This window comes from Castor canadensis, chromosome 10, assembly GCF_047511655.1.
Source record: "Castor canadensis chromosome 10, mCasCan1.hap1v2, whole genome shotgun sequence".
NCBI classification, from domain to species: domain Eukaryota; kingdom Metazoa; phylum Chordata; class Mammalia; order Rodentia; family Castoridae; genus Castor; species Castor canadensis.
In genome coordinates, this window is record NC_133395.1 from 48169741 (window position 1) to 48188331 (window position 18591).

General features: G+C 34.9%; 1 protein-coding gene across 5 annotated transcripts in view; it reads left to right on the plus strand.

The window, feature by feature from the left end:
- Positions 1–18591, plus strand: part of Diaph3 (diaphanous related formin 3) — a 492745-nt gene that overhangs the window by 289868 nt on the left and 184286 nt on the right. For all 5 annotated transcript variants that reach the window (XR_012436212.1, XM_074043284.1, XM_074043286.1 and 2 more), the window contains one exon: positions 6077–6206. Coding sequence is in view for 4 of the 5 variants with exons in the window: in XM_074043284.1 (XP_073899385.1) it covers positions 6077–6206 (130 nt within the window). In the remaining variant the exon portion in view is untranslated. The remainder of the gene's footprint in view (positions 1–6076; positions 6207–18591) is intronic.

Sequence of the window (18591 nt, forward strand, 5' to 3'; positions counted from 1 at the left end):
ATCTATTTAAAATAGTTTGTGGAATAAAGGCAAAGTTTAATAAACAGAATGTTGAACATATAATAATTTAATAAGCTAAACTTATACTAAAATGAAAAATTATTTCTCATACAGTAATATCTATGCTCACTAAAAGTGAAGAGAAATATGGTACAAGCCAGCTGTTGTAATCGTCTTCTTGATCATTTAATATTTCAGTCCCCTTTATTTAAAAATGAATACAACAATATATGTATAAGCATATTTATGTACATCTATGAATATATATCTATGCACACACATATATGTGAGTGCTATAACTAATTTAATGTTTCTATTATCTGCTATCCAAATTGCTTTTCAAATCCTTATAAAAGTTTTATTGTAGGTACTAATGGCTATGGCAGTGGCATAAGTATCTTGATTTATCTTCTGCAAGATTCTTATTGCCATTCATATTGGAGGGATTCATATTCTTTTTGAAAACCTCATCAACAAACATCAGAAAGCAATGTCCATCCTATGTTGGTGGTTGGTTTCACCAGTGAACTTGGAACAGGACATTGACCTTTTGAGCTTCCTATCTGAGCAAATTTGGTAAGGTGTTTGTCAGTATATCTTCACATGTCCATTTTCATATGGATATCTTAAATATAATTTGAGATGCTATTGTACATGAACATAACCCATTGTATTGTGCAAAAGACTGAGATGAAAAAGGATAGCAAAATGAACTCCTATAAATGCATTGAAGGGTTAAACTTTACTTTTCTCTCTTCCTCCCACATTAATAAGATATTTTATTAGCAATGATGTATTAGAAATATCCAAAGACTTGTTTGAATGCTATGATTCAGGTGCCATTTTATTCTACTTTTTTGTATAAAACAGTAGAAAGAATGTTTTGCTCTTGAAACTAGAAATGACCTCAGGGGAGAGGCTATCTGCTTTTAGAGGCTTACTGATTAGAATTAGGGGTTATAGGACATTACTATTTAAAATTACATTTTAATGTTCTTTTCTTTAGCTACCATTTTTGTCCACTATATTTCTGAGAATTATTTTGTTCTGTTGACAAGTAATAAAAGACTTGAATAAAAAGTTTTGTGTAAGAATTATATTTCATAGCTCTTTGTAATTGTGTTCTGCCAAGTACAAGGTATATGATCCTGAACAAGCTGCAGGATCCTTCTACATCTGTTCTCTCCTTGAAATAATGGACATAACATTTGTTCCTTTTCATAGAATGTAGTGTATTTTATGCACTTAACATGTGCTATATTATTTGGCTAGTCCCTTTTTCATCATAAAAGGCCAAACAAATAATAATTCCTACTGTCATCCTCAGCATTTATATTACATGTGGAGGTTCTAGTGGAATTTTCACGAGATCTTTACAAGATTCTCAGAAGTTTGTCATGTTTCTGGTATTCACCAACATCTACTAACTCTGAAGAGACAGTGCTGTTTTGATCTACACTTAGATTACAGGAACATAATGGAAAGGAGAGGTACTGATTTGACAATATTCCTAAGGTCTACGTTTCATTATTCAAAGCATTAGGGGTTATAGTTCTTTGGATATTGAAGATCACCAAGAAGATACTTGGTTTTATTTTTCAGAAATTTCTTCCTTGTGCTGAAAACAATGGAATATTCTTTAAATGTCATCTAAATTTGTGCTGAGTATCTTAAAAATACTCCAAAATTTTGCATTGTACCTACAAGGGAATTTTACTCCATACTGACAACTAGGCCATGATTTATTACAGGATCTGCTTTTAACGTTATTTTGTCTGGAATGAACAGAGTGGTTGGAGAGACTCCATCCATCTTTTTGTTTATTTGACAGTTATGCCATATTAAATGAACCTTAAAGAAACAATACATGAATAAGAAATTCTGTTTAACAGTGATGATTACTCATCAGTCAGATAAATCTCTTGACAATAACACAAAACGAATCCTGTCAAGCAATGTCTCTTAAGATTTAAATAAAGCATATTTTTAACCTGAATAAAATTTTAAAGCAAATATTTTAGTTTCATTTTTTTAGTATTACAAATTGTGCTTAAATTGTTCTTCAACTAACCTTTACTTGCTCTAGCTCAGTCAGTGATTATGAATAATTGGGATAAATAGAATGTGTCTGTTTTAGTTTTATTAAAGAAATATTTATTGAGTAAACAGGTGAAGATCTTTCTAAATGCAATTTCTAGTGCTTTCATACTTCTGGAAAGCTTCTTCTTTTTTTTTGTTTTTTGTTTTTTGTTTTTGTTTTTACCATGATTTAGTAGAGGGAGGGAGGAAGTAGAGTAATTGAGGCAGGAAAGATACCTTGGCAGCATCATAAAGTTTTTCCTTAGAATGTTAGAACATGAGTGAAAAATGCCTGCCCTGGGACTTAGAGCTGCAGAATAGTGTGAAAGTGAGATACCATGCGTTCTCAACAAAATGCTTCTTATCTGAGCCTTTCATTTTATTAAGATTAGTTCCAAATTCATTCGGAGTTTCAGTGTTTTGTTTTGTTTTTTTTTCATTTCCCAGTTATTAAGTATAGATTTAGTAATAAAGGGAGAGTTGTGCTTCTGTTTACTCTTCAGTGAGTGTGCTTTTTAATATTAGATTCTTACCAATGTGGCTTCAGTTGATGATTGTGGTAGGCCGTTGTATGGTAACAACCCCCCTCTCTACATTAGTGTTAGCTTGATATTGTTTGTAATTAACTTTCATCTGTGTTGGACCTCAGTACTTACCATTTATTAAACTGGATGCTAGATGCTATGAACCATATTGTTTTCTGAATCCTAATTCTCAATTCTTGTTCCTTGTGAATAAATACTGAGATTAATCCAGTCAATTGTAGTTTCACTGTAGAGATTTCTTTTTGATATATTAATCCTTGTAGTTGCTGGCTACTTAGTTACATCACAAATACTTCTGCAAAACATTTTTTTAAAGGCACGACACATTATAGAAGTAGATGGTACTTGTCCTAATTGGAATTCTACAAACTGCTTACTAGTGAAGAAGGGTGTGGACTGGGGTCCATGGGCCTCTCAGAGTCCACAGAACCTTCCAAAAAGTAATGATGTAAAATGAGAAAAAAGAAAGGAGCTTTGCTTTTAGGGAGCTTTTTAACAAAACTGAAGATAGCTTTTATGCTAACTCTTATATTTGTTAAGTTTGCTGATTTTTCAGCTGGTTTTAACTATTAAAGATGATAGTGGGATTGAAATAAAGTTATAATGAAAGTTAGGAATCAGACTATTACTCTGGAGTTTACAGAAAAACTGAAACCCATACAAAAATGTCACCTGTCCCAGGCATGCAAAAATAATTTCTGAACAGAAATTATACCTAGGTTTATTCATTTTTATTCTAGTACTTGTTTTTATTAGATTTCACTATGTCTCTGCACACTTAGATTGATCATATTGTATACTTAATATTTTTGTACTAGAAAGTGAAGTTAGAGTTCCCTTTCTGTGCCCAGTTCCCTCCTCATTTTTCTTTTCTTTTTTTTTTTTTTTTTACCAGTATGTAATCAGAGGCCTAATGACAATCCAAGGTTATTAAATTGTTAGGGCATATTTAGTATTAATAGGTCATCCACACTTGTTAGTGGCTAATAATGGAGTCAATTTTTTAAACTGATCTTTTAAAACACTCATCTGGGTGTTATGAAATCTAGTTCCTTTCAAATAAGGTATCAAAAAAAGGGCTAACTGTTCATATTAAGTCTGTTTTTAAAATGCCAGGAAATTTTTCATTCTTTTTTGGGGGGGGAAGTGCTCTAGCATCAATCTACATACACCCCTTGCCCAGGATCCATTTTTTGGGTCCTGTGCTCACAGGCTACTGTAGCATTTGAACCTATTACATGCATATTTATGTGAAAGTCAGGCTATGAGATGGGAAGCTCAGTTTTCCCATCACTGTCATATTTTTTCTTCGGTAAATAGGGAGTATGTTAATGTGTGATGACATAGACTCTTATTCTTCCGTGGTTATTAACTGTATCTGATATTTCTCTGAGAGAGAAGGTATTTAGTGATATAGAGTGTTAAAATATTGCATATTGCAGCATATGCAAGCAAACATACCCACTGACCTATTTGTAAGTGGGAAATTGTTGGAAGGAAAGCAAGTAAATGAGGCTCTGCATAGTTAGACACACCAAGAGTTCCCAGCTCTGAATTAAATTCTGGGATGAAAAGAATGGTTTGTTTGTTGTTTCCTTTATATGTGTATCTGTTGTGAATGATTACTTAGTGGTAGGGAATGCAATCAGATCATCTGTTAGCCCTGTGTTCATACCACTCTCCCTATACCCAACCAGTACACAAAACTCAAGCCAACTCCAGTTACTGCAAATGTTAACATAACTACCTCTCCCTTCTGGGTTGTATTTCTTGGCCTTTTCACCCAGATCTTCTTTCATTCTACATACCTGTTTGGGTTCACTTGAACTAACTAACTTTAGAAGCAAGGACCCCACAAATTTTTGTTTAAGATCTATTTGTTCCTTATGGTATAAAAGTCTTATTATTTTATAGGCTTTTAGTGTATAAAGTACACACAGACATACAGGATTGAAATATGAATGCTGTTTTCCTGTAGCTTTAAAGTTTCCTAGGTATAGATAATTAGGAAAAATGCCCAAGGGAAATTAATGTGGGAGGGGAGCTCTGAAACACTTCCTATACCTACATAAATCTGCATCCTCTCTGGACATTTCCTCTTGCTTATTACTTAAAAGCTTCAAGTTCATCCTATCTGTAATGGAAACAGTTGTCTTTTTTTCCCACCCCTCCCCAATCTGCTTCTCTTCCTTTCTGACCTGTATTGATTAACTATATCGCTTGGGTTTCCTGACTTGTTCTGTCCCACTGCCTCCATTTCCAGGCCACAACTGCAACTCTGACTACCTTATTTGCCTGCCTGGATTATTGCCACTGTTTTAAAAATTACTCTTCATGCTTTTGTTATTACCCTTTCTCTAATCCACACTATGCTAAGTCTGGCTAATTTTGCTTAAAATGATGTTGTCCAGGTCTATCCATTGACTTGCAAATGACAAAATTCCATTGTGTATAAATTCCACATATTCTTAATCCATTCGTCAGTAGTAGGGCATCTTGGCTGTTTCCATAGCTTGGCTATTGTTAAATAGTGCTGCAATAAACATAGGTATGCAGATGCCTTTGTAATAACTTGAGTCACATTCCTTTGTGTATATCCCTAGGAGTGGGATTGCTGGATCATAAGGCAGTTCTGTGTTTTGTTTTTTAAGAAGCTTCCATATTGTTTTCCAAAGTGGCTTCACTATAGCTTACATTTCCACAAGCAGGGTATGAGGGTTCCTTTTTCCCACATCCTCGTCAACATTTGTTGTTGGTGTTCTTGATGCTATTTGAGCATGAGTGAGGTAGAAACTTAGTGTGATTTTGATTTGCATTTTTCTATATGGCCAGGGATGGTGAGCATTTTTTTCACGTGTTTTTTTTGGCCATTTGGACTTCCTTTGAAGTTTTGTTTAGTTCAGTTGCCCACTTCTTTATTAGTTCATTAATTTTGCCCTCCCCTTCTTTCCCTCATGCAACTTCTCTTTTTAAAGGTTCAGTTCAGATGTCATATTGTGCAATGTAGTTGGTGATTATTTTTACTACACTATTTGTCATACCAGGGAAAATATGCTACTTAATTACTTTGTATCTGATTTGTCACTGTATCTCCCTCAAACTCCTACTGTATCCAATAAGCATTCTATGTGCCAAATGATAAATGATAAATGAATGAATGGTTCTACTATTATATAGACTTTCAGGTTATTTTATTTTCCTAGGCATTTCACCATATTTTTTTTCCTATAAAACATTGCATACTAATTATATTAAGCCATTTCTTTTACAATTAATGTTAATGTTTCTGACCAAAAAACCAGCAAAAAGTAGCTTTTCAAGTATTTCAATGTTTTTCAAAAATGGAGCTAATTTTATAACTTCTTATCCACAAAATACGGAATTTTAATTATTTGGGTAAATAGATTATCAAAATACTACTGACTGTGTTTTTTCTTCTCTCCTTCATTTAGCTAAGGGACACAAAATCAGCAGATCAGAAAACAACACTACTTCATTTCCTAGTAGAAATATGTGAAGAAAAGTACCCGGATATTCTGAATTTCGTGGATGATTTAGAACATTTAGACAAAGCTAGTAAAGGTTTGTGCTTTTATAAAAAAAAAAGTTTCATTGCTTCTGTTTATTCTAAATGACAGAAAATAATGCTTTTTATTTGCAAATATACAATACTTAGTCACAGTGTTTTCATACAGAATATTACATTTTAAAGCGAAATTATGGACTATTTTATGAGTTGTCATGATTAGAGCTGAGTTGAATTTATTTGGTTAGTTAATGAGGCTTTCTACTTACCAACACATTGTTTTTTAGGTTAAATTTGATGGATGTCTGCTAGCCCCACTCTCTGTTCATCTTCTTCCTCTATGGCCTGGGCAATTGTCCTTGATTCCATGTCATTCACAAGCACTTCATGTGCCGAAAAGGGTGTCTTCCTTTCTACCTGAAGTGGACTTCTTCTCCTTCCTTGTCCTAAGAGACACCAGATTGCCAAAGCTTCAACTAGTCCTTTCTGATGCCCAAATATGTTAACCTGGTTCTACCCTGTACTGTGGGCATAGGTAAGGTTGTAAAGAGTTATGAAGGGTAGGACTTAATATAAAATATTTAGTTACAGTATCATTTAAATAATTGACTGCCTTAAAAATCCAATTTTCACTAATATATTTCATATTGCTTTTATGGAAACAACTTACTTGCCTTCAAACACCAGTTTATGAATATTTATTGGAAGACAACAATTTGGAACATTGGAATACCTTATTTCTTTGTGTTGATCATTGGTTATTAGTAATGTGAAATTACTTTTGTAATTTCATTATTTCCTTCATTATACTGAAGTTTTCAACTTGAGGTCAGTCAGCTTTAATAAGGATATTATTTTTACCATGTCAGAGTGAATATTCCTTCTTACTTTGATCACCCCCTGCCACCTTTAAATTTTCTTTTGCTGTAAAAATAGGAATTTTAGCATTTTATTTGCAAAGAGAGTTGGATGTGCAAAGTTTGGATTTGCAGAGTGATACAATGAGATGTTCTTTGTAAGTTTGTCCTGAAGTTGTAAGTCTCTTTGAATTATATGTGTCATACAACCAGTTGGAAATAGTCTACATTTCTGAGAGCAATAATAAGCCATTTATTTTTTGCTACTCAATTCTAATGTTTTCATGACAGTAAATTATTTACTTTCTCCCTTTACTTTAGTATAAGTAAAATGTATATATGTTTTAATGAAATTTAAGAAGAAATGATAATCCAAATTGTCTTCTATTAAACAATGCATAATAAGACAAAAGGGCATAGGACTGAATTCAGAAAACACTGAAAAATAATTTGGCTCTAGTAAAAATAGATTTCAACTGATTGGTTCATTAAGTTGGGGAAATTAACTTTTCTAAAGTTTGATTCCTGAAATTTAGAAATTTTTGAGGAAATGGAATGAAAAAAGAAATGAAAGTGAGTACTCTTGGTAAGCATTACTTGATAGGTAACTGAATGTTGGATGCAGGGAGTGGCACATAGTTCCTTGAAATACACAGAGAGTTCTTGGTTCTCGGAAAATGATGGCCGAGGAGTTAATAGCTTATGTCAACATTCATACTTCACCAAGAATTCAGTGGAAATATTTTTGGATCATAACAGTTTGCATTTCTCACCAATTTATGTGTTTCATGTAGTTCTAGAATTGAACAGTAAACTGGAACATACTTTATTTTTTTTAATTTTTGTTTTTTTATTTTTGAGGCAGAGTCTTGTTTTCTAGGCCAGGCTGGCTTTGGGCTCTCGATTCTCCTCCTTCTGTCTCCCAGTACTGGTATTATAGTCATGTGCCAGTCCTCCTTGCTTCATAATTCTTTTTAGATGTTTCTTTTTAAATTATAGAATTTATTTTCTAGGAATTTTTGTTGTAAATAATGTTTTTGAAATATTTATCTTGACTCATTTGATTATATTTAATGTTTTGTGTAAGCATTCTGACATTTTTCTTTGTAAAAAATATTTAACTTTCCTAAGGACTTACAGACTTGTAACTTAATTTGATTCTTCTGTTTCCATTCTGGGGCCTAGTGGGTTTTTGGTTTCCATCTGTTAGAGCAGAGGCATGTGTGTGTCAGCATACACTACTAATATGTTTCACAGGGAACATTCGTTTTCATATTTGAAATAGTAGAGCCATCACTGTGTTTTTTATAGTTTAGGTTATTGTTAAGCATAATTTCCTTCTATGATTATATGACCCAACTAATGAACGAGATTTTAGAGGAGTAAATACACTGTTTTAGATGAAATAAGTCTAAGTTGGAGAATTTCAGTGCTCTTATATATCATAATTTAAGAGCTTCTAGATTTGAATTCTCCTCAGTGAGCTATCACATGAATTAAAAAGTACCTTTGTTTTTGAGACATAACAAATCCTGGTCATTAGGTACTCCTATACCAGTGGGGGGAACTTTCATTGCAACTAATGAGCTCAGCCATATGACAATTTTCAAAAATCTACTTCATTAGGACTGCTTCTTTTGCTAAGAAATAATGGCTTACAGCTCTTCTGTTGTGTTTCAGTGAAAATATTTTGGCTCATTATTGTATTTCTGTATACCATTGTAATATTTCTTTCACAGACTGCTAGGAGCTGAATACATTTTTCCTTGTCTAACTAGTTAAAATTAATTAACTCTAATCTATGAAGGTTTTCTTGATTTCCTCCCAATAATCTTTTCCATTATTAAATTGGAATGATACATTACTAATAAGTAGAAAATGACAAAGCTAACGCTCTTTGGGTTTTTTTGGGGGGAGGCATATTAAAATAAAAGTAAAGAAAACTTATAGCTTCACCTCTGCTAAACCTTTTTCATGGATATCATGGCCATTCTATATAGTTCTGTTCTTCCTGACTAGGGAATTCAACTCTGAATTCTAGAAATGTCATGCTGTGTAATTCATTTATTCAGTCATTCATTTACTATCCATGGGCTTAGTAATTACTTTCAGAAATTGTTCTGTGGTCTTATTGTTGGTTCAGCATATAATTTCTGTGTCTTGGTACAATCCAGCCTCCTAACTCACATCTGGCATCTGTCTCAACTGTCTTCTCTCTCCACTCTCAATATACTTCTTCTTCCTTGTACCAACTATGTTTTACTGCTTCTTTTAGCCAAATACTGAGCCCTTCTCCATTTTTTCCCCTAAAATTTCTCCTGAGGTGATCTTTTCCATTCCCAAGGACTTTATAAAGACAAACTTCTATTCCAGACTTTCCTTCTGTGATTCACATTTGTGTATTCATAGCATTCCCATCTATATCTCCAATCAGTATGTATGCCACAAATATTGGGGAAATGGACTCTGATCCCTACATTTGTAGCATCTCCCAGATTTCCCCTTTCTTCTGATTGCATTTGTCATGTCTCTTTATACCCTTCAGCACCTCAACTCAGAGCAGCCTGGTAGATTCTGCCATGTAAGTCTATGAGAAGTGGCACTTACGGCTTACAATGATGTCATTTTTGTCCTTTCATCCAGGACCTTAAAGTAAATGTCATGTTTCCTTTGATGCCTTTTCCTGGTACTTCTTGGAAGCCTCACCTGAATTTCTGTATTCTTTCCTTAAGAATAAATTTGTAGATTTCCCAGCAATCCCTATACACTATTTAAGAACTGCTCTAGACCAAGGACAGCTTTCTCCTAAATTACTGAGAATGAAATTAACTTCTACACTTCTATTCTAGGAAACAAAAAAAAAAAAAGGATTCAGTATATTATCAGAATGAACTCACTTATTGCCCATTTCTATTTTTTGTATTTCCATATATTTAGCTTTCAGGAAAATTCTTCAGTATCTTATATTTGATATTTTACCATCTTTATACCTCTTTCTGCTTCTTCTAAGCCTCTGTTTGTATGCTCTTAGCTAGCAGTTCCTTCGTCTGACCCAAATATGTGTCTCCTGAAACATATCTCCTGGTTTCCAGTTCTTCATGTGTTTCCAATGTTTTATGATAAATGCCTTACTAAATACCAAATGTTTATCTTTTATTCACCTACTGCGAGCTCTTAGAATGCTTAATTTCCAGGTGGCTGCCACCTGGAACCTGCATAGTGTTTGAAAATTTCTAATTCATCTGCTATAACCAGCAGACAGTGTTTTCAAAGGCTTCCATTAACCTTTTGCTATAGCTTCCCAAAAATGCCAATTAAAATTTATTAGCAAGTTTGAAATATATTTTGAATATTTGGTGTGAGTTATTAATTCAATTTCATTTCCTATCCCCTGCAAGAGTGAACAACATGGCTAACATTGTTTTAGTTGGAACCACTATGCCATGGAGGTTTTAGGTTGTGGCCTCATAGTTTGTGCAAGACACATAATTCAGTTGGTGTTTCAAATTAATTATAGGATATTAGAGGGTTTTTTTTTTTTTGCGAAGGATTTTTTTTTCATCATAACCCACACAACACTAATTTTTTAATTTTTTTTTGTTGTTGTTGTTCATTTATTCACATGTGCATACATTGTTTGGGTCATTTCTACACCCTGCTTCCCTTCCCCCTTCTATCCCCCCTCAGTTCTAGGCAGGTCCCGTTCTGCCCTTATCACTGATTTTGTTGAAGAAAAGACATAAGTATAATAAGGAAAACAAAGCGTTTTTGCTAGTTGAGTTAAGGATAGCGATACAGAGAGATTCCCTACTATTGCTTTCATGTACCCATGTGTTACGACCCATGTTGATTCTACTCTAACTCAATGATTTTTACATTGGTTCCTGATCCCCTGCTCATGATAACCTGTCATTTGAAGGTTTCTGTATTAGTTCCTCTGGAGTGGGGACATCAAATGCTTTCATGTTTTGGGTTTTCTACCTATTCCTATTCTCCCGTATGTGCTCTCACCTTTTCTTGAAATCCAAGTCCAACAGCATTGCTGTATTTACCCTAGATCTAAAATCTACATATGAGGGAGAATATACGATTTTTGTTCTTCTGAGCCTGGCTGACCTTGCTCAGAATGATGTTCTCCAGTTCCATCCATTTACCTGCAAATGATAAGATTTCATTCTTCTTCATAGCTGAGTAAATTCCATTGCGTATAAGTACCACAAATCTTGATCCATTCGTCAGTAGTGGGGCATCTTGGCTGTTTCCATAACTTGGCTATTGTGAATAGCGCTGCAATAAACATGCGTGTGCAGGTGCCTCTGGAGTAAACTGTGTTGCATTCCTCTGAGTATATCCCCAGGAGTGGGATTGCTGGATCATATGGCAGATCTATGTTTAAATTCTTAAGAAGTCTCCAAATTTTTTTCCAGAGTGGTTGCACCAGCTTGCATTCCCACCAGCAGTGGATTAGGGTTCCTTTTTCCCCACATCCTTGCCAACATATGTTGGTGGTGGTGTTTTGGATGATGGCTATTCCAACAGGGGTGAGGTGGAATCTTAGTGTGGTTTTGATTTGCATTTCCTTTATGGCCAGAGATGGTGAGCATTTTTTCATGTGTTTTTTGGCCATTTGAATTTCTTCTTTTGAAAAAGTTCTGTTAGTTCAGTTTCCCATTTCTTAATTGGTTCATTGATTTTAATAGAGTTTAGGTTCTTAAGTTCCCTGTATATTCTGGTTATCAGTCCCTTGTATGATATATAACTGGCAAATATTTTCTCCCACTCTGTGGGTTGTCTTTTCAGTTCAGAGATCATTTCTTTCGTTGTGCAGAAGCTTTTTAATTTTATGAAATCCCATTTATTCATCCTTTCTCTTAGTTGCTGGGATGCTGGGATTCTATTGAGGAAGTCTTTGCCTATACCTATTAGTTCCAGAGTGTTTCCTGCTCCTTCCTGTAGTAGCTTCAGAGTTTCAGGTCTGATATTTAGGTCTGTGATCCATTTTGAGTTGGTACTAATACAGGGTGATAGACATGGATCTAGTTTCAGTTTCTTGCAGATGGGTACCCACTTTTCCCAGCAACATCTGTTGAAGAAGCTGTCTTTTCTCCATCGCATATTTTTGGCACCTTTGTCAAAAATGAGGTGGGTATAGTTGTGTGGGTTCATATCTGGGTCTTCTTGTCTGTTTTTGTGGTGGTACCATGCTGTTTTTATTGCTATTTTTTGTAATATAGTTTGAAGTCAGGTATTGTGATACCTCCAGCATTGCTCTTTTTGCTGAGTATTGCCTTGGCTATTCTTGGTCTCTTATATTTCTAAATGAACTTTAGGGTAGATTTTTCAATCTCTATGATGAAAGTCATTGGGATTTTGATGGGAATTGCATTAAACATGTAGATTGCTTTCAGTAGTGTAGCCATTTTTACTATGTTGATTCTACCAATCCATGAGCACAGGAGATCTTTCCATCTTCTGTAGTCTTCCTCAATCTCTTTCTTCAGGAGTTTGTAATTCTCCTTGTAGAGGTCATTCACATACTTTGTTAAATTTACTCCTAGGTATTTGGTTTTTTTTTAATGCTATTGTGAATAGAATTGTTTCCATATATTCCTTCTCAGTTTGTTCATTGTTGGTGTATAGAAAAGCTAATGACTTTTGTAAGTTGATTTTGTATCCTGCCACCTTACTGTAGTTGTATGGTGTCTAAGAGTTTTTGGGTAGAGTTTTTGGGTCTTTAAGTTATACGATCATATCATCTGCAAATAAGGATATTTTGACAGTTTCTTTACCTATTTGTATTCCTTTTATTTCTTCTTCTTGCCTAATTGCTGTGGCTAGAAATTCTAGTACTATGTTGAATAGGAGTGGGGATACTGGGCACCCTTGTCTCGTTCCTGATTTTAGGGGGAATGGCTTAAGTTTTTCACTGTGAAGTATGATGTTGGCTGTAGGTTTGTCATATGTAGTCTTTACAATGTTGAGGCACATTCCTTCTATTCCTAGTTTTCTTAGAGCTTTTATCATGAAGTGATGTTGGATCTTGTCAAAGGCTTTTTCTGCATCTATTGAGATTATCAAGTGTTTTTTTTTTGTCTTTGCTTCTATTGATGTGCTGTATGATTGAACCAGATTTGCATATGTTGAACCACCCCTGCATCCCTGGGATGAAGCCAACTTGGTTGTGGTGAATGATCTTTCTGATATGTTGTTAGATTCGGCTTGTCATTATTTTATTGAGGATTTTTGCATTGATACTCATTAAGGAAATTGGTCTGTAGTTCTCCTTTTTGGAGGTGTCTTTGTTTGGTTTTGGGATGAGAGTAATATTGGCTTCATAAAATGAGTTAGGCAGTGTTCCTTCCCTTTCTATTTCATGGAACAGTTTAGGGAGAGTAGGTATTTGTTCTTCTTTAAATGTCTGATAGAATTCAGCAGTGAATCCATCGGGTCCTGGACTTTTCATTTTGGGGAGGCTCTTGATGGCAGCTTCATTTTCTTTTTGTGTTATAGATCTATTCAGGTGATTATATCCTCTTGGTTCAGTTTTGGGTGGTTGTAAGTTTCTAGAAGTCTGTCCATTTCTTCGAGGTTTTAGAGTATAGGCTCTCAAAGTAGTCTCTGATGATTTCCTGGATTTCTGTGGTGTTTGTTGTTATCTCTCATTTTGAATTTCTCATTTTACTGATTTGGGTTTTTTTCTCTCCTCATTTTAGTCAGGTTTGCCAGGTGTCTGTCAATCTTACTTATTTTTTCAAAGCACCAGCTTTTTATTTCACTGATTCTTTGTATGGATTTTGTTGTTGTTGTTGTTTCTATTTCATTGATTTTAGCCCTTATCTTAATTATTCTTTCCTTCTGCTTGTTTTGGGATTTACTTATTCTTGTTTTTCTAGGAGTTTGAGCTGTAGTGTTAGGCCATTGATTTGAGATCTTTCTGTGCTTTTGATATATGCACTCATGGCTATAAACTTTCCTGTTAGGACTGCCTTTGCTGTGTCCCATAGGTTCCGGTAGGTCGTGTTTTCATTTTCATTAATTTCCAGGAACCTTTTAATTTCCTCTTTTATTTCATCCATGACCCCTTTGTTGTTGAATAATGTGTTGTTCAGCTTCCAATTATTTGCCTGTTTTTTACTTATGTTTTTGTTGTTGATTTCTAGTTTTAATGCGTTGTGGTCAGACAGAATGCATGGGATTATTTCTATTTTCTGATATTTACTGAGACTTGCTTTGTGCCCTAAGATATGATCAATTTTGGAAAAGGTTCCATGGGCTGCTGAGAAGAATGTATATTGTGCAGAAGTTGGATAAAATATTCTGTAGACATCAGCTAGGTCCATTTGATCTATGGTGTGATTTAGTTCTAGGATTTCTTTATTGATTTTTGTTTGGATGACCTATCTATTGCTGATGAGGGGGTATTAAATTCTCCCACTACCACTGTGTTGGAGTTTATATATGCTTTTAGGTCCTTCAGAGTATGTTTGATGAAACTGGGTACATTGACGTTGGGTGCATATAGGTTGATAATGTTATTTCCTTTTGCTTTATTTCCCTTTTATTAGTATGGAGTGTCCTTCTTTATCTCATTTGATCAAAGTAGGTTTGAAGTCTATGTTGTCCGAGATAATTATTGCTACCCTTGCCTGTTTTCGGGGACCATTGGCTTGGTACATCTTCTTCCAGCCTTTCACTCTCAGCCAGAGCTTATTTCTGTCAATGAGGTGGGTCTCCTGTAGGCAGCAGATTGTTGGATCTTCCTTTTTAATCCAGTTTGCCAATCGGTGTCTTTTGATGGGGCAATTTAGTCCATTAACATTCAGTGTTAATGTTGATAAGTGCATGGTGATCCCTGTTATGTAGCTGTCTTTCTTGATTAAGGGTTTGATTGTGTGCAGCTGAATCAGTGTTACTCTTTGCTTTCTTGTCTTTTCTTCTCCTGTGGTTTGGTATTGCCTGACCTTTCATTGTTTTGTTTCCTTTCATTTTCTGTGTGTAGAATTCCTTGGAGAATCTTTTGTAGTGGTGGCTTGGTGGTCATATATTGTTTTAGTTTCTGCTTATCATGAAAGACTTTTATTATTCCATCTATTTTGAGTGATAGTTTTGCTGGATAGAGTATCCTAGGGTTGAAGTTATTTTCATTCAGTGCTTGGAAGACCTCCCTCCATGCTCTTCTTGCTTTTAATGTTTCTGTTGAGAAGTCTGCTGTGATTTTGATGGGTTTACCTTTGTATATTATTTGTTTTTTCTCTCTTACAGCCTTCAGTATTCTTTCTCTAGTCGCTGTACTTGTTTTAATGATAATATGTCGTGGTGTAGTTCTATTTTGGTGCAGTCTGTTTGGTGTCCTGGAGGCTTCCTGTACTGAATGGGCATAGTTTTCTCTAGATTTGGGAAGTTTTCTATTATTATTTTGTTGAATATATTACACATTCCTCTTGCTTGCACCTCTTTTCCTTCTTCAATGCCCATGATTCTCAGGTTTGGTCTTTTGATGGAGTCAGTGAGTTCTTGCATTTTCTTTTCACAGGTCTTGAGTTGTTTTACTAATAGTTTTTCAGTTTTTCCTTTAATTGCCATTTCATCTTCAAGTTCAATGGTGAAACTATTTTACTATTTAGAGATAGTTCCTCATTGGTCAAAATGAAACCATTTTATCAGATGAGTTGCAGAAGCATGTATTACTCAGTGTTCAATGCTTACTAGTAATCAGTTCAGGAATATCAAAGGTTCTTCAAACTATCAGTTATCACACAATTTTAAATAATTACATGCCTGCCCCAATTATTTTTTTGGACTAGACATGGTACATAAGTAAGTGCATACATAAAGAAGTATTAAGACATCCTAAGGGGTGGGGGAAAGGAGGCAGTAATGATCCAATCATTGTATGGACATACGAATAAAGGAAATAAAAAAAAAGACATCCTAAATAAATATACCCATGAACATTCACATTTAATTTCAAAGCTAGATTTCAGTTTAAAGTGTACTTACAGTGGAGTATACAAAGTTTTGTTTTCTTTTTCTTTTGTTCACTATCTGTATGTATATTTCTTTTCTACTGTTCCATGTTTTGCTAGTATAGTAGGTATAATTTGAATATAAGCAAGTAATTGATAAAGGGTAGCAGTACTGAATTATCTCTTGACACTTTCTATAGGGAGACATGGATAGATTGTTTACTTTTTTTCAGTGAAAGCATTTGATGTCTCTGAGCTGTGCAGCACTGGTTCTACAGACATAGGTTAGTCCTGAAGGCTAACCTATCGCTCTAGTGCTCTAATTTGGCTATCTGTAGTCATGTAAAGAGTATACATAGGAATTATAAAATAATTTTAATTTTAATATTAATACAAGCAAATAAGATAAAGGGTAAATTTATTTTAAAAATCTATTTTACAGTTAAGTTTCTGTACATATGCCAAAATAGTAGCATATTACATTCAGCAAATTAATACTTTTAGTACAAAACATAAACGGTGCTATTCCCAAGGTAATCACTGGATTCATGATTAATATTTATAGTGACTGCAAGCATGGTGTACTGGTAAGGTACCACATGCATAAATCCTCTTGTTTCTTTTCTTGAGGATTATCTATATAGAGTAGGCATTAATGTTTAAATTGGAGACTTGGATATGAGATTGTGAAGGTAGTCATTTTACAGTGCAAATATAAACTATTTTCGTAAGCAGCTGAGTGTAATAGAAAGAGCATGGCCAGGATCACTGGAAGGATTAAAGATTCTGTAGAATGACATTGAAGAACACTGAGCACTGGGGAACTACTTGCAGCTGAAGATTGCTTTTTGAGATACTGAGCTTAGAACATTTCCTGAATCTGCTGCTGTTTTGGCTGATAGATGATGATGAAGAAAAAAACTACCTCAGGAAGACCTCTGTATCTTTTTGGAGGTTAACAGACTGAAAGTGGCATCAATACAGCATCAATCTTCTCAAAGAACTAACAGTTTACAGTGTTTGCAGATTTTTGCCCAGCTACAGACTGGAAGTAGCTAGTCAAGCAGTGCTGTCAGTGTCACCTATGAGCCATAGCTAACATCAAGTAACAGGACAATATCACCAGAGACTACTGAGGTCTTGGAGCTCTCTTCAAGCTGCTGGCTATGAAGTAATATTTATTGCACCTCAATTTGCAACATGTAGTGGGAAACTACAAACAAGGAAGACGAAAGATTTTAGAGTAGTGCGCTCCAAAGGATGGCTTAACATAGCAAATATGTTTTTACAAAGAAACCTGAGCAGTGTGAGAGCAAACATATTTATAGCAGTCTCCTGAATCTCTTTGGTGTCAAGATCTTTGTGTAACCTCTACAGGAAGAGGTATGGAGTTGATCGGTTGCTGTGGGCAGAATTACCACTTGTTTCCCAGAAACCAGTCTGTATGTAGGCAGTTTGCAAATCTTTAATTAGTACTTTTACGCATTTCCTAGGGCTTCCATTATCAATTACTACAGGTGGACTGCCTGAAAATAGCAAGTCCATTCTCTCAAGCTCATGAAATGAAAATTTTGAACTCAAGGTAGTTGGTGTAGTGGATGCTTTGGAAGTGTCTGAGGGAGAAACCATCTATCTCATGCTTCCCTCCTACCTTCTAGTGGCTGCCAGGCCTGACTTTCCTTGGCTTTTAGATTCTGATTTTATCCTGTCTTGTGCCTCCATGTCTCTCTGTTTATGAACATCAGTTATTGGATAACTTGTCATGGTATGATTTCATCTCAAGATGTAAAGACCCTATTTCCAAATCAGTCACATCCTCAGGTTCTTGGGAGACATGCATTTTAGGATGATACTGTTCAACTCACTACAGTTGTCTTTGTCACTTCCATAGTATCATGGGGATAGCACCATTATCTTTAAGCATTCTGAAACATTAAAAGGGAAATTACAATATGGGGTGTATCTGGAAAGCATTCCTTATTAAATTGTGAAATGGTTTGGGTTTTAAGGGTTATGGTTCATAAGCTTGTAGAATACCCGTTTGTCCTCATGTGAAAATAGTAAATTAGTAAAAGCTGAAATTCAAATTTGCCTCTCAATTTGAGGGATGATAACTACAATAACCCTACCAAATAATTCTAGTTGACAAAACAAAATTATCATCATTTTAGATTATAGAAACATAATAATATGGGAGAAGTTATTTTTACTGTCAATACCAAAGCTAGTCAACTGGGATGCAAATATCAGCTTTTTCTAACCTCTGTTTATCAGCTTTTTGTTACTGTGACAAAATACCTGAGATTAAAAAAACTGAAGGGAAAAAGGCTTATTTTGAAATCACAGTTTCAGAGATTGTAGTTCAAGGTTGGCTGGCTCCTTTTGCTCTGAGCTTAAAGTGAGACAGGATACCATGGCCATGGAGACGGCTTACTGCATAGCTAAGCAAGCAGAGAGACCAAAAGGACCCGAGATGAAGTATATACTTCAGAGACACACCCCAGTGGCTTACTTCCTTCAGCAAATAGCCCATTCAGCTAATGGATTAATCCATTGACAAGTTAGCACCCTCATGGTCAAATAACCTCTCAACATCACTCCCATCTAGGAATAAACCT